General features: G+C 38.8%; 3 protein-coding genes across 4 annotated transcripts in view; 2 read left to right on the forward strand and 1 right to left on the reverse strand.

Annotated features, from left to right (window-relative positions):
• LOC129953686 (nucleolar protein 16) overlaps positions 1 to 15,032 on the reverse strand; it is a 77,376-nt gene that overhangs the window by 33,415 nt on the left and 28,929 nt on the right. The gene's annotated exons all lie outside the window — the stretch shown is intronic.
• LOC129953687 (tubulin-specific chaperone A) lies at positions 3,544 to 4,204 on the forward strand. Of its 2 annotated transcripts, XM_056067019.1 has the most exons (3): positions 3,544 to 3,700; positions 3,767 to 3,980; positions 4,066 to 4,204. In XM_056067019.1, the coding sequence occupies exons 2-3, from the start codon at positions 3,772 to 3,774 to the stop codon at positions 4,190 to 4,192; spliced, it is 336 nt and encodes a 111-aa protein (XP_055922994.1). In that variant the 5' UTR covers positions 3,544 to 3,700; positions 3,767 to 3,771; the 3' UTR covers positions 4,193 to 4,204. The 2 variants fall into 2 exon arrangements, with proteins under 2 accessions (XP_055922994.1, XP_055922995.1); XM_056067020.1 differs by lacking the exon at positions 3,544 to 3,700 and having other exon boundaries at positions 3,707 to 3,980.
• LOC129953684 (uncharacterized) lies at positions 4,301 to 5,206 on the forward strand. Its single transcript, XM_056067015.1, has 2 exons — positions 4,301 to 4,923; positions 5,002 to 5,206. Exons 1-2 carry the CDS (start codon positions 4,301 to 4,303, stop codon positions 5,114 to 5,116), a joined length of 738 nt encoding a protein of 245 aa, XP_055922990.1. The 3' UTR covers positions 5,117 to 5,206.

Here is a 15,032-nt window from a genome sequence, read left to right on the forward strand (position 1 = left end):
TATTTATAAAGGTTTCCCAGATATAAAATAAAATATCTTAAACTTTTCTAGGAAAAAAAATTTATCTTGAATTTTATTTTTTTGGGAAGTAAATTTTCGCTTTTTTTAACTATTTGTCTTGATTGGTGATGGTAAGTACCATAATACTTCCTGGCGCCCATTTTCATTATTTTTTTGCTACGCCCCTGTATAGTGATTTTTATTAATTTAATAATTAATTTCGATTTTATTAATCGAATTCGATTAATAAAATCTACCTGATAGCCCTGTTTTTGCTGTCGGTGGTAAAATTAACAAACCAACCTTTTTGAAATTTGACATTTGTTGATTGTTTTCAATAAGTAGGTATCCACTCGTGCGCGCCGGCTACCTACCCATTGTTATTTTAAATAATTTCGTTTTGTTTTCTTGTGTTTTGTTTTGTTTTGTTTAATTTGCGGATCATTTTACCGCCAACATAAATAATAAAGTAGTATCATAAATATAATTCGGGTTTGTTAATTTTACAATATAAAAAATACTGCGAGCTTAATAAAAGTGGTACTCCAAAAAAAAAAACGCTTTAAAAGGCAATAATACCAAATAAGGTTTCTACTAACAACATCCCCACTAAAACAATTAATTTAATAACATTCTTAACACTTCCTTGGAACGAACTGATATTAACTGGATCTTTTTTCATGTCCAACGTTGATATGCTTAGCGCGGGGCCGATAACATTTATTTGATGCAAGATGCTTTGAACATGGACTGTAGCAAAATATTTTCAAAGATGAATGAACTCAAGTTAACTCCTTATGAATTCCTTTTTAGCCATATTGACTCTAATCCAGCCACTTCCATAGAGATGTAGTCAGCTTCGGCCGTAGTCGACGCAATAGTCACCTATTTCCAGGATATTATGCTCTTCCTTTAGTGAGAAACACGTATTCACTTACTAATTTCCTTTAATCAAGATCATTGGCGTGATCAGCATTACAAAACTCAATCATTTCAGAATGTCCGCTCCCAAAGTTTCCTTCAAGTACCTTAAAATTCTTTTTGCTGCTGTAAGAAGCAAGATTCCAATTAATTCTTGATATGGTACAATCGACATTTAATGTTTTTCCTTTTCAGATAGGACAAACTTCCTTACTTAACTTAAAATTGACATCAATCGAACTTGACAATGGATTACAGTTATTCAGACTAAACCGGCTCAATATTTTCAAAATAAATTGTTCTTGATTTATGCTCAGGTGTTCATTCTTTTTATCATAATCTATGGTCATACCTTAAAACGAATTAATTTCTGGTATCTCTATGATACGAAATTCTGACTTTAAATTTTTGTGATATTTAAATGTCTTTTGAAAAAAATTAACAAGTCTTCTAAATAAACTGAACTAAATAAAACCAACTCAGTATTTGTATCATTATAATAAATACATGGATCATATCGTGATTGTTTTAAATTAAATGCTTAAAGAGCCCTACTCAACTTTAGATTCCATGTTTTTGAAGACTGTTTAAGTCCGTCAATGGACTTCTTCAATTTTAATATTTTGTTCTTAGGTATCTCCAACGCATCAGGAGGAGTAATATAAACATCTTTAGATAATTCACCTTGTAAAAAAGCGGTGAAAAGCGGTATTGGTTGCAAGTAACAGAAGCAATCCCAATAAGCTGTACCGGACCACGGACCATTGTTCACATCTCTTTGCCACTAACCTTGCTTTGTATCTGATGACTTAATCGTTTAAGGCGCTTATTTTTTTTCTTGAAAACCCACTTTGAATTCAAGGGTTTTTAAATCCCCCTTAAAAGTGATTATATCTTTTTAGCTTTGCTCTCTTCTAGTAGTGTTGTTCAGCTGCAAGTACAGCAGCGCTTTCACTCCTCCTGTAGCATAGGGCAGCAACAAGATCCTTCCACCTATCCCGATTCACCGCAACTGACCTTAAACTTCCCAGATAATTAAACTGCTCGTCCTCGTCTGTGTGCTTTGGCCCGTGGTCATTACTTTGGTCTTATTTCTATTTGTGTTAACCCTTAAGCCAGCCACCTCTCCATTCAATTGCAGCGAATGACACATCTGATTTAAGTCTGCCTTGTTGTTTGCCATGAGACATCAATCGCCAGCAAAAACAGAATTGGTGACAAGACACCTCCTTGTCTCACTCCTTGACGGACATCGAAGGAGTCGCAAAGCTGTCTATTGTGTGTTGTTGTACGATTCTTTAATAAAAGCGACAATTTTCTCAAGGATTCCTCGCTCGATCTCCAGATGCATTCACCATTGACCCAATCAAACGCCTTCTCAAAATCTAGAAACATTATAGTATGATTGGAAAGGTGTTGATGTGGTCGACACACGATCGACTTAATCCTCTCGAGAATACTAGTTGCCATTAACTTCGAAAGAACGGACAGAACTCTGATACGACGTTAGTTATTATAGTTTTTGAGGTTTCCTTTCTTTGATACCTTTACAATAACTCCATCCTTCCAGCCCCTTGGGTAAGTTTCACTCTCCCAGACAGCCAGCACTAGTTTAATCAAAATACGGAAAGCTGTCTCAGGGTCTTCTTTTAGGAGTTCTGCGGGAATACCATCAAGTCCAGCTGCTTTGTTTTTCTTTTGAAGATGTATCGCCTTGCTTATCTCTGCACTTTTTGGGGACTGGTGTCAATGGGCGTTTTTCTTTTTTAGTTCAGAGCTGAGCTCTGAGCATACTCTGAGCGAACAGAGTAGAGTAGAGTAGAATTCTGAGCAGAGTATGTTCAGAGCTCTCTGATTTAATTATGAAACAACTTGAGCACTAAACTGTCATGATCTCAACTGTCGTCTGTTTGAAGGCGTTAACAATTTTCTTTAATCAAATTAATTAAAAAAACAGTCATAGCGTTGGTCCATTTGACTCCTGAAATAAATTTGATTCATAAAAATGCTATATGCAATTAGTTTTTCCAAAATTATCTTACCTTCTACACCAGAGCAACCAGCCTCTTCCACCATTTTTATTGTTTTGATGATGATTTTTTTTTTATTTCCCGGCTTTCAGATATCAAATTGTTTGTGCTCAGCATTTTACTCCGTTTACTCTGTTATTTTATTCTGAGCTCACAGAGCGCGCTCTGAACATGTTCAGAACTAAAAAAGAAACACGAATTTGAAGCTCTGAACGCTCAGAGCTCAAAAAGAAACACAATTATTTTTTTGACAGTTCGTGCTCTGCTCTGAACTAAATGCATGCTATCGCAATGATGGCTGAAACACATACACTCTTCAGCTTCGGCTTCGTCTGCGTTACGTTAGGCCTGCTTCGAGGTTGCTTTGAATGACATTTCTATTTTTTATTATAAGCCGAAGCTGAAGCGTGTTTGTGTTTTAGCCATTAAGGCCATCTTTTAATTACATCTAAAAATCAAGTATTAAAACACTGTTGAACGGATCCATTGCAAATAAACGTATCCTCTGCAGTTGAACGAATCCAACATTTCTCTGAACATACTCCATCCATAACATAACGCACTTAACGACGTAACGTATAAATAAGTTGCCCGGCTTTTAAAATTGAGAGGAATCGAATCGCCATAAGTCGATATGACTCATGTTCCTACCTCAAGTCTTAAAACTTAAAACCATCATTTCTATCGTCACATCACAACTGGTCTTAAACGATTTGATTTCTACTTATTATCCATTCTCCTTGCAAATTGTAATAAAATAACGGCACGAAATTAAAAATTCACATCTTAACTAAAACTTTAAAAACTTCTTATAGACTAAATGGCAGATCCACGTCTAAGACAATTAACAATCAAAACGGGTGTTGTAAAAAGATTGACCAAAGAGAAGGTTGTATATGAGAAGGAAGCCGTCCAACAAAAAGATCGTATTGAAAAGTTAAAAGCTGCCGGCGAAGATGAGCATGTTTTGAGAAAACAAGAAGAAGTTCTCCAAGAAGCACTGATGATCATTCCAGATTGCCAAAGAAGGTGAGTATTGTAAAATGCGTCATCTTTACTTTCTGTTGTTTATCCTTGAACTTTCCTTTGTTTTCTTAAAATATTAAAACATCAGGTTAGCAAAAGCATTTGAGGAACTTTCAGATTTTGTGAAGAACGAGGTAGAACTTAAAGAGACAAAGGAATACGAAACAGCTTCGCAAATTCTAGAAGAAGCTAAATTGCAACTAGTCAAAGTCTAGTAAAAATCATCGTCAATCCATTTTATTTATATTGTTTAATGTTTATCCGCATTAAACATTCCCTTAATCTTATCATAAGTTCTTAAATTAACAACTATAATTTCCACAATGAAGATCTCACTACTTAAATGGAACATTCAAACAATTGTAACTTCTCTGAACAAACTACAAATGCACCGCGATAATATTATACAAAATCCTCAAAGTTATTCGAGCGAAGTTGTTGGAATAGTCGAATGTAAAAGAAGTCTTGAGAATGCGTTTGCCAATTTGGAACCGGAGTCTTTAAATAAAACAATATCACAAATTAAAAAAAGAAAAACAAAACGCCTCAAGAAAAAGCTTAAAACAAAGAAAAGGCATAACAGAAACAATTCAACGACAACGCCGCCATCATCGGAGCAAAGTCAGTCTAATGGGTCCGCTATTTTCCCCTTTGTTCTAGAACAACAACACTTAAGTAGGCTAAACAAATGCAAATTACGTAGCTCCAAAAAGTACCTGGCTTGGATAGAATGTTTGGAAACCCTTCATCGTCTTAAAGGCGGTGGAGACTCGTGTAAACTCAAAGAATCTCTTAACTCGATCAAATCGTTTTGGCAATCTACTGAACAAAGCATAAAAGAAGAGAAAAACAACAATTCTTTGGCAAAGCGTTGGGATAAAGTTTTATTTGGTGGAAAGTCCGAAATTGAAATCGTGCCGAGCCTTGAGGAATTTTTGGGGAGACGGTAAGTTTGTTCAGTAGTAGTAATTGATGGTTAATAATATAAAAACAACTTAAACATTTTCTTTTTGAACTTCTGTAGTTACATTTGGGATTCTTATTTAGACAATTCAAATGGATCACATATTCCAATTGGTTGGGTTTATCCCAAAGAGGATGCTAGACCAGAATGGAAGCAGTTTCTTCAGCTAATATAACTAATAAAATTTATATCAAGTATTTTTGTTTGCATTTAAAAAAACTAGTAGTAACACAAAAATAAATTTTAATATAAAGCAGTTATTCAATTTTGTGATTTTATTTATTCTATATTATGCTTAAATGGTATCCAACATTTCATTTCAAGTATTAGAAAGTATTTCTGTAAGGTTTTATTTTAATTCGTCGGTGACATAAATGCAAGGATAGGGAATGGAACCCGAAGAATTTTTCTCTCGAAGCATCCTAAGTCGGTCTCATCTTTCTTTGACAGGGTCCAGGCCTCAGCGCCATAAATGCGAACCGGGATGATGAGTGTCTTATAGATGGTGATTTTAGATGCTCGAGAGAGGACTTTACTTCTCAATTGCCTTCTAAGTCCAAAGAAGCAGTGATTTGCAAGAGTTATTCTTCGTTTGATTGCAGCGCTGGTGTCGTTGTCTGTATTAATAGCGATGCCTAGGTAGACAAATTTCTTTACTACCTCAAAGTTATACCTGTCCATGTTGGCGTTTTGTCCAAGTCGTCAATGTCCTTTTTTGATGACAGCATATACTTGGTCAATGTTGAAGAAGTCGCATGACAGTGCATCGCCTTGTCTAAAACCTTTTTTGACATCAAATGCATCGGTAAGATCTTTTCCGACCTTGACAGAGCAGCGTGCATTCTCACATCGTCATTCTGCACAAACGGATAAGTTTGACAGGGATGCCAAAACTAGACATTGCTCGGTAGAGCTCTTCCCTATAGATTCTGTCATACGCGGCTTTAAAATCGATAAAGAGATGCTGGGTATCGATTTGGAGCTCCTGGGTTTTTTCCAAGATCTGCCGTAGTGTGAATATTTGGTCGATAGTGGTCTTTCATGGTCTGAAGCCACACTGATAAGGACCAATCAGATTGTTGACGAATGGCTTCAGACGTTCACATAATATGGCAGATAGGATCTTATACGCACTGTTAAGGAGACTGATGCCTCTGTAGCTGGCGCAGTTTAGAGGGTCTCCTTTCTTATGTATCGGGCACACTATGCTGAGATTCCACTCATCGGGCATGCTTTCTTCCGACCATATTTTGCAGATGAGTTGGTGCATGCTCCGTACTAAGTCATCACCTGCTGCTTTGAATAGTTTGGCAGCGATGCCGTCAGCTCCAGCAGCTTTGTTTGTTTTATGTTTAGAAATAGCTATCTTCACTTCGTCAACGTCGGGTAGGCAGAATTGTTGATCTGCGTCGCTTAGGTTGAGTTGTTCTATCTCCCTTACTTAATTTAGAGAAGTAATCTTTTCATATTCTCAGCATCGACTGCGGTTCTACTACGATGTTCCCCTGATCGTCTTAACAGGCTTCGGTTTGTGGCTGGTACCCTTGGGAGGTTTTTTTTACCTTTTGGTAAAATTTACGAACCTCATTCTTGTTGTGACATCCCTCTATCTCCTCGATCTCGCGCTTCTCATGCTCTCTTTTTTTCCATCTAAGAAGCCGGTGTTCCTCTCTTCTCTTCTGCTCGTAGAGCTCGCGAGCAGCTCTAGTCCTTTTGTGCAGCGCCGTTTTGTATGCCTCTTGTTTCGCTGCGTGCGCTTGCCGGCATTCGCCGTCAAACCAGGGGTTTCGCTGTGGTGGCAGTGTGAAACCTAGCATTTCAGAGGCGGCAACTCTGATGGCTGCAAGGCAATGTTGCCACTGGTTTTCAATGTTTAATGCAGGCAGCATAGGACTCCTTGAGAGGTTATTAGAGACTCGATCGGAAAAGGACATGGCAGTCTCTTGCGATTGTAGCCTTCTAACGTCGAATCTTCTCACAGTACTTCCTTGTTTTGGCTTGGATCGGGATATCCGTAGACGTACCTTGGCTACAACGAGGTAGTGGTCCGAGTCAATGTTGGCCTCTCGGAATGTTCGGATATCCTGTATACTGGAAAAGTGTCGTGCGTCGATCGCAATGTGGTCAATCTGGTTGACGGTTGATTGATCAGGGGATTTCCATGGCCCCTTGTGGATATTAAAATCTCCTAAGACAATTTTAATGTCATAGCCAGGGCACTGCTCATATGTCTTGTCCAAGAGCTCGAAGAATATGTCTTTGGTGTCTTCATCTTGGCTAATTTAGCCTTGATGCGGATTGTCGTGATACGCTCGCTCACACTGTTGAAACTCAAGACTTTTTGCCTGAGTCTAGTTCCAACAACAAATCCACACCCAAATAGACGCTGTCTTTGTTCTCGGTAGCAGTCGCCGTAGTATATATCGCAGTCTTTTAGTTTGCGTTTGCCCGGTCCATCCCATCGCACTTCTTGGATTGCGGTAATATCTGCCTTGCAGCAGTTTAGGGCTTCCGCTAATTGTTCGGCTGCACGTGGTCTGTTAAGGAACCTAACATTCCACGTACATATCCGATATTCGTTGTCCTTATTTCGTTTGCGTAGGTTGCCAACAGTGAATCCGTCCGTATCCGAGGCTTGTTGGTACTTCGCAACACAAGGTATTTTTTACGACGGCACAACCCCCAACCTTGAGGGCCAAATCCTTAGTATAACTCCAAGGAAAGGGAGCCGGATAAACCGCTTCTTCCAGGCCTGGGCTCCGAATATGTCGAAGAAGCCCTATAAGGTGTTCACTAAGCAGTTCAACCTTACTGAAACTGTAGACGCCACCTTTGATTCCATCTCGGGAATTCCTCCGCTGCCGTCTGGATTAGGAAAGGTGCTTTAGTGGAAACACCTCTCCCCCTCTCTCGTTTGCTGCCCCCAACAACTTTCCACTAGGATTGGAACGCAATCTCCAGTTGAGGTACTAGGCACCCGATGTTCACCCCGGGGAGGTGAGAGTAGGAGTTGATAGACAGAGGTGGGTTTTGAATGCACATGTCTACCATTTGAACATCCAAGCCAAGAATTTAGCTTGACTATAAAGATAAGGCAATTATGTCTAACAGTGATTTGTAGAACAAGAGATTTCTTATAGGGTTTTCAATGGAAAAATTCAAATTTCCATCAAAAATTGTTTTTTTTGTGCCGCATGGAACAGGATTAAAATTGTTCTGATTTTGTGTCATTCTATCCTTCACGAAACGGAGGTACAAGAGTGTTCAAAAATTCTGAATTCGCTAAGGTTATCACTGAATATTTTGATTCGACGTTACGGACGGATTTACTGTTAACAACCAACGCAAACGAACTTCGGATATGCACATGGAATGTTAGGTCCCTTAACAGACCACGTGCGGCCGAAAAATTAGCAGAGGCCCTAGACCGCTATAAAGCAGACATCACCGCCATCCAGGAAATACGATGGGATGGGCCGGGCAACAAGAGGATAAAAAACTGTGATATTTACTATAGTGACTACTACCACGAAAACCAACAGCGCTTATTTGGATGCGGCTTCGTCAGCGGAGCCAGACTTAGGCAAGAAGTTTGAGCTATAAGTGCATCAATGAGCGCCTCATGACGCATCAAGGCTAAATTCGGCCATATTAGCCTGATATGCGCGCACGCCCCCACAGAGATCGCCAAATCCTTTTCCGACCGAGTTACAAGTAACCTCTCGAAGTTCTCTGCAGCTAACCCAATGTATCGAAAATCAGTGGCAACATTGCCAAGATGCAATCAGAGAAGCCGCCTCTGATGTTCTGGGTTTTAAACAGCCACCAACAAGGAACCCCTGGTTTGATGAGAAATGTCGGCAGGCAAATGCAGCCAAACAACGGACACGCAAAGCGGCGCTGCATAAAAGGACGAGAGCTGCTCATGAGCTCTATGACGAGAAGAGGCGAGAGGAACGCCGACTTCTCAGAAGGAAAAAGAGAGGACATGAGAAGCGTCCGGTCGAAGATGTTGAGAGGTTTAAAAGCAGGAATGAAGTTCGAAAGTTTTATGAATAGGTGAAACGAAATTCATGGGTACATAAACCTAGAACCGAAGGCTGCAAAGACGAAAGTGGACACATTATAGTGGAACCACAGTCAATGCTGAGGATATGGAAGGACCACTTCTGCAGACTGTATAACTGCGACGACGAACTTAATTCCGCTGTCAGGCAGGATGATCCATTCAACATAGACGACAAAAGCCAACAATCCCGTCCTCCCGACTTAGACGATGTAAAGATTGCCATATCTAAGCTGAAGTCTAATAAAACCGCTGGAGCGGATGGCTTGAATGCCGAGCTCTTTAAAGCAGCTGGAGATAATTTGGTTAGGAGCATGCACCAACTTATCTGTAAGATATGGTCGGAGAAAGCATGCCCGATGAATGAAACCTCAGTATTGTTTGCAGGATCCTGAAAAAAGGAGACCCTCTAAACTGCACCAACTATAGAGAAATCAGTCTACTTAACATCGACTATAAAATCTTCTCTGCCGTAATATGTGTACGTCTAAAGGCCATCGTCAACAACCTGATAGTTCCTTATCAGTGTGGTTTTAGACCAGGAAAGTCCACAGTTGATCAAATATTCACATTACGGCAAATCCTAGAAAAACAAACCCAAGAACACCAAATCGATACCCACCATCTTTTCATCGATTTCAAGGCCGCATATGACAGCATCTGCAGGAACTAGCTGCAAGAGCCATGTCTAGTTTTGGCATCTCTGCCAAAATCGTGCGTTTGTTTTGCTCCATAAAGGTTGGAAACAACTTAACAGAACCATTCGTTATCAAAAAAGGTTTTAGACAAGGTGATGCGCCGTCATGTGATTTTTTTAACATCGTGCTTAAAAGAAAAGTGCAGAGCTCTGTCCAATTACTGGCATATGCTGATGACATTGACATAATCGGAAGAACTCAGCGTGTTGTCAATGGGGATTTTGTGAGTATTAAGGCAGAGACGGCAAAAATGGGTTTAAAGGTTATTGAGGGCAAAACAAAGTACATGCTGTCGTCAAGAAAGGACATACAACACCGACGTCTTGGTCAAAACGTCACCATCGACAGACGTATCTTTGAGGTAGTCAAAGACTTCGTCTACCTTGGCTCTGCTGTAAACGCAGAAAACAACATCAGCGCTGAGATCAAACGAAGAATTACTCTTACTAACCGCTGTTTCTTTGGACTAAGAAAGCAATTGTGTGGTAAAGTCCTCTCTAGAGGGACCAAAGAGTTTTTTTTTATAATAAGCTCACATCTCAAAAGGATATATTACCCTTATTATGTAGACACAGTGTGAGCACTAGGAAAGGGAGAGAGGGGTTGAAAGGAGATGTCGGTGCACATTGGTTTTTGAATTCTTGAATATTGCAATGGCTGGGAAAGACAGTTTGGTAAGGAACTCCACATTCGCGTAGTACAGCTATGGAACGAGTCTCTGTACTTGACAGTACGACCGAAGATGGACTCGAGGGTATATTAATGAGCATTCCTAGAAGCGCGAGTATTACGGTTGAACTGTTTAAGGGGAGGAATGCAGCTGGCTATTTCTCTGGAGCATAAACCATTAAAATAACGGTAAAACAGGGTGAGACAAGAAACATTTCAACGATGTTAAAGTGACGTAAATGATCTTATGATGGTAATATCACCAATCAATCTAAATGCTCTACGTTCAATATTGTCCAAGAGGCTTAAGTAAGTTGCAGGAGCAACAGCCCAGATATGGGAGTAATACTCAAGCTTTGGACGTATATAAGTCTTGTAAATAACAGCCAGATCAGAGGGGGAGAATAAAATCCTTACATCGCCTTAGAAAATCCAAACATCTTGCTGAATTTTTGGCGACATCGCGTATGTGATCGTTCGACAAAATGTGGTTGCTGATACACATACCAAGAATATCGAGATGTTCAGTTTCTCGCTTTAACGATACAAGACAGCATTGCGTTTTCGAAGCAATAAATTGCACGCGGTTTCTTATTCCCCATTGTAAAATGATGTTTAGGTCGGAATTTAATGAGTTCCACATCCGAAGAAGAGGGGTGTGAATCTGAAAACGAATATGAAAAGCTAAGAGTACTATCGTCAGCCAAACAATGTATTGGATTAGAAGTTGCAGACAGGAAATCATTAAAAAAATGAAAAAGAGTGTTGGAGATAGAGCAGAGCCCTGTTTATTTTGTGGTTTTCAGACTTAAATCCATCCAGTACAACTTGATTTGAACGATTCGAAAGGTAATTACTAATCCAATGAAGGAGGGATCCATGAAACCGAAAGTACGCATTTTCGATAAGAGAGCCTGATGCCAAACCCTATCAAAAGCTTTTAAAATATCAAGTGTAATCATCTTACTTTCTCTAAAGCGATGTAAAGAATTGCTCCACTGTTTGGTGGGATGAACCATGAGGTCACTAGTGGACCTATTGCTACGAAAGCCGTATTGATCTTCGAGATATTTCTTGAGCTGATAATTAATCAGCGTTTCCATGACCTTGGAAAGAAGGGACGTTAGTGCAACCGGTCGGTAATTAGACGGTGAGGAAGATTCGCCTTTTTTTAAAAATAGGCTGGACAAATGCGGTTTTCCATCCGCTTGGAACGATACTTGAGGAGTAGGACAGATGAAAAAGCTTACGCCATGGTTTTGCCAGCGTTAAAGAACGATTCTTCAGAACCATAGCGGGGATACCATCCGGACCAGCGGATTTATGTTTATTAAGATCTTTTAAGACTCTCGCAACAGTGCGAGTGCGAAAAAAGATTTCGCCATAGAACCACTATCTCGCTTAAGTACAGGCGGAGTCATAGCACTCACAGGCAGCGTTGACTTTGCGGCAAACTGCCTAACAAAGAGATTAGTTTTCTCTAAAGAACTAACAAATGGGGTGTCATTAACAACGAGCGTAGGAACCGAGGAAGAGGGAGAATTCCTCATGTTTTTTACAAAGGGGATAAAAGTTCTCATTCCCAGGAGAATCAAACTTGTGATCATATCAGCGCTGGCGTCAACGTCACTATCGAGGATCACTTAAGATCCTGAAGTAATTATTGAGACCGTCCCAGTTGGCTTTCTCGTATTGTCAAACGATTCTCTTAGGAGCTCTTTTTTTTTAAATCGCCCGTAACAACGATTTCAGTGCGAGGATAGGACTAAACAATTCCAAAGTGTTGCTATATAAGTCCCTTATCATCCCTGTCCTGCTATACGGTGCAGAAGCATGGACTATGAGAAAAGCGGATGAAAGTTCGAGAGAAAAGTTTTTCGTGTGATCTACGGTCCCGTATGCATTGAAGGGGAGTGGAGGAGAAGATGGAACGAACGTGCTGTACGAGCTGTACAGCGACTTTGACTTAGCCAGAAGGGTTAAAGGCCAACGACTAAGATGGCTGGGTCACGTAGAGCGCCTGGAATACAATGCTCTGGCCCGGAAAGTCTTCGAATCTACACCCACAGGACAGTGCAGTGGAGGAAGACCGCGGATCGGGTGGCGCGCACAAGTGGAAGGTGACCTCACCCAACTTGGAGCGCAAACTGGAGATATCTAGCTAGGGACCGAGCTAGATGGAGAAGTTTGTTGGGTGAGGCCCTAGTTCACACAGGACTGTAACGCCACCCTAAGTAAGTAAGTAAGTATATTATTATTATTATTATTATTATTATTATTATTATTATTATTATTATTATTACTATTATTATTATTATAATTATCAACTTTATTTTTTCATTTCAAAAATTTACAAACTTAAAACTAAAGATTACAAGCATGGCTCATGGGTCGTCTGCCGGTATATTTTTATAAAGTAAACATTTTGTGAGAGAAAGTACAAAAATTTGGTTATATAAAGAAAATATCAATTGAAAAAAGAAAAAGAATAATGCCAGAGGGAAAAAAAATATCCGTTTTAATGGTGTAGGTAATTTAATAGATAAATAAATTTATAAAAAAAAAATATAAACAAAATCTGATTCGGGCTTTTAGTTTAGCTAAAACAAAATTATTAAGTTTTTCAAAAACATTAATCATTTAATTATGGCAATCTGTGTTAAACAATTGATTCAAATGTTCTAAACAAAAGAAAGGATACATAGATCATAAAGAATTTGCAATTTTAAATGCGGTTTGGGCTTTTAGTTTGGCGAAAATGAAAAAAAAAAAGATATTTCAAGGAATTTAATGATTAGCAATTTTTCAAATGTGATTTAGGCTTTTAGTTTAGCTAAAATAAAATTGTAATAGAATTATTATTCTAGTATATATTAATGTACATGTTTCTATATGAAACTGCATCTAATAAGAACTGAATGAGTAGACGCTAACCGTTATCTCCATTCAGAACACCTAGACATTCTTCAAGTGACAGAAAACTCTTGTTAAAATAAAGCCGACAAATTTCCTGCAAGATTGGGCACAATGCAACAAAGTGGAAAATGTTTTCAACTTGATTAAGGTTGCAAAAAGTGCAGTTTGGGTTGTTACCAATTGTGCGGTCTGTGATTAAGCTCTAACATCTCCGTGCGTGCTTTAAATATGATTATCATTTCCATTACATTAAATTTATCTCTAAAGTAATTAGAAGAATTAGATTAGAAGAAGGTTAAGATTACTGTAAATTGAACTCGACACAGACTCAATCGCCCTATCTAGATAGCTTTGGAATAAGTGATCATCAATGGTAGATATACAGTCTCAGAGAGCGCTTCTCCACGTATCTAAACTATCAACAGATAGAGACAGAGGAAAGTTGTGGCCAAATCATACCAGTCTTTAAATGGAGTATACAGCATCTAAAACACACTGATAGGACCCTCTTTTGCAAATTGTTGGCCGACCTTTGCATTACCCTCAATATATAATCAGCGTTTGCTTTTAAATTCATAATAAATATTGGAGCAAGTCCCGATTCGATATGTATAGCATAATTGGGCGTGTTAGTTGGGAGTCTAAAGATACTTTGAAAAAATATCTTTGGACAGTTTCGATATCTTCTATTTGCTTGTACCCATAGATTTGGTTGTCATAAAACAAACAGCTTTTGATAGTTGCTTCAAACAATATGAACTTAGACGTAGGATCAACAAGTTTGTTATTAAAAAAGTTTGGCCACATACAATTGATTGCAGTTTTTGCAACTCTCACCTTATCTTTTATGTGAACACCAAAATTCAGGTTATGAGTTAATGTGTAGCCTAAATATTTAAATTCTTTCACCACTTCTAAGTTGGAACCATTGAGGGTCCAGTTGCGGTCGGTTCTAATGCGACGATGTTGGGACCTAAAGACAATAATCTTCGACTTTGAGGTGTTTATTTGGAGATCCCATAGATCACAAAATTGTTTTAATTTGTTTATTTGAAGTTGAAGTGTGACTGCATTTTCAGTTAAGATCACCAAGTCATCGGCGTAGAGCAAAACTTTAATAGACAAATCACCATAAGAAATACCACCAGGGATATGGTCTTCAATATCATTTATAAATAGTGAAAAGATAAGCGGGTTTAAATGCAGCCTTGAGGCACACCTGTATTAAAACTAAACGGTTTCGATTTGCTACTACCATTTGAAACTACAGCTGTCATATTTGAGAGCAGCTGCTCATAGATTCGGATAAATTTTGTCGATAGCCCGATAGCTGCAAGTTTAAATAGTAGAGATCTTCTGTTAATGGTGTCAAATGCTTATTTAAAGTCAACGAAAAAAGAGTAAAGATTTATTTTTTCTGTAAGTAACGCCTAGCAACGCTCGTGAGAGTGAAAATTTGGTCGATTGTCGAAAGATTAGCTCGAAAGCCCGCCTGAAAGCAACTTATTTTGTTGTTTTGTTCGACCCATCTTACAAGTCTGGAATAGATGATCTGGGTGAATAATTTCCTTAGAGAACTAAGCACAGAGATGCCTCTATAGTTTTCAGGTAAAATAGGGTCACCTTTTTTAAAAATTGCAGAAATAGATGAAGACTGGAAAATTCCTGGAAACTGCTCCTCCTCAAACATTTTGTTGAAGAGCACTAAAATAAATTCTAAAAACTGCAAGGTGGCGTTCTTG

Source organism: Eupeodes corollae, chromosome 1 (assembly GCF_945859685.1).
Source record: "Eupeodes corollae chromosome 1, idEupCoro1.1, whole genome shotgun sequence".
NCBI lineage: Eukaryota > Metazoa > Arthropoda > Insecta > Diptera > Syrphidae > Eupeodes > Eupeodes corollae.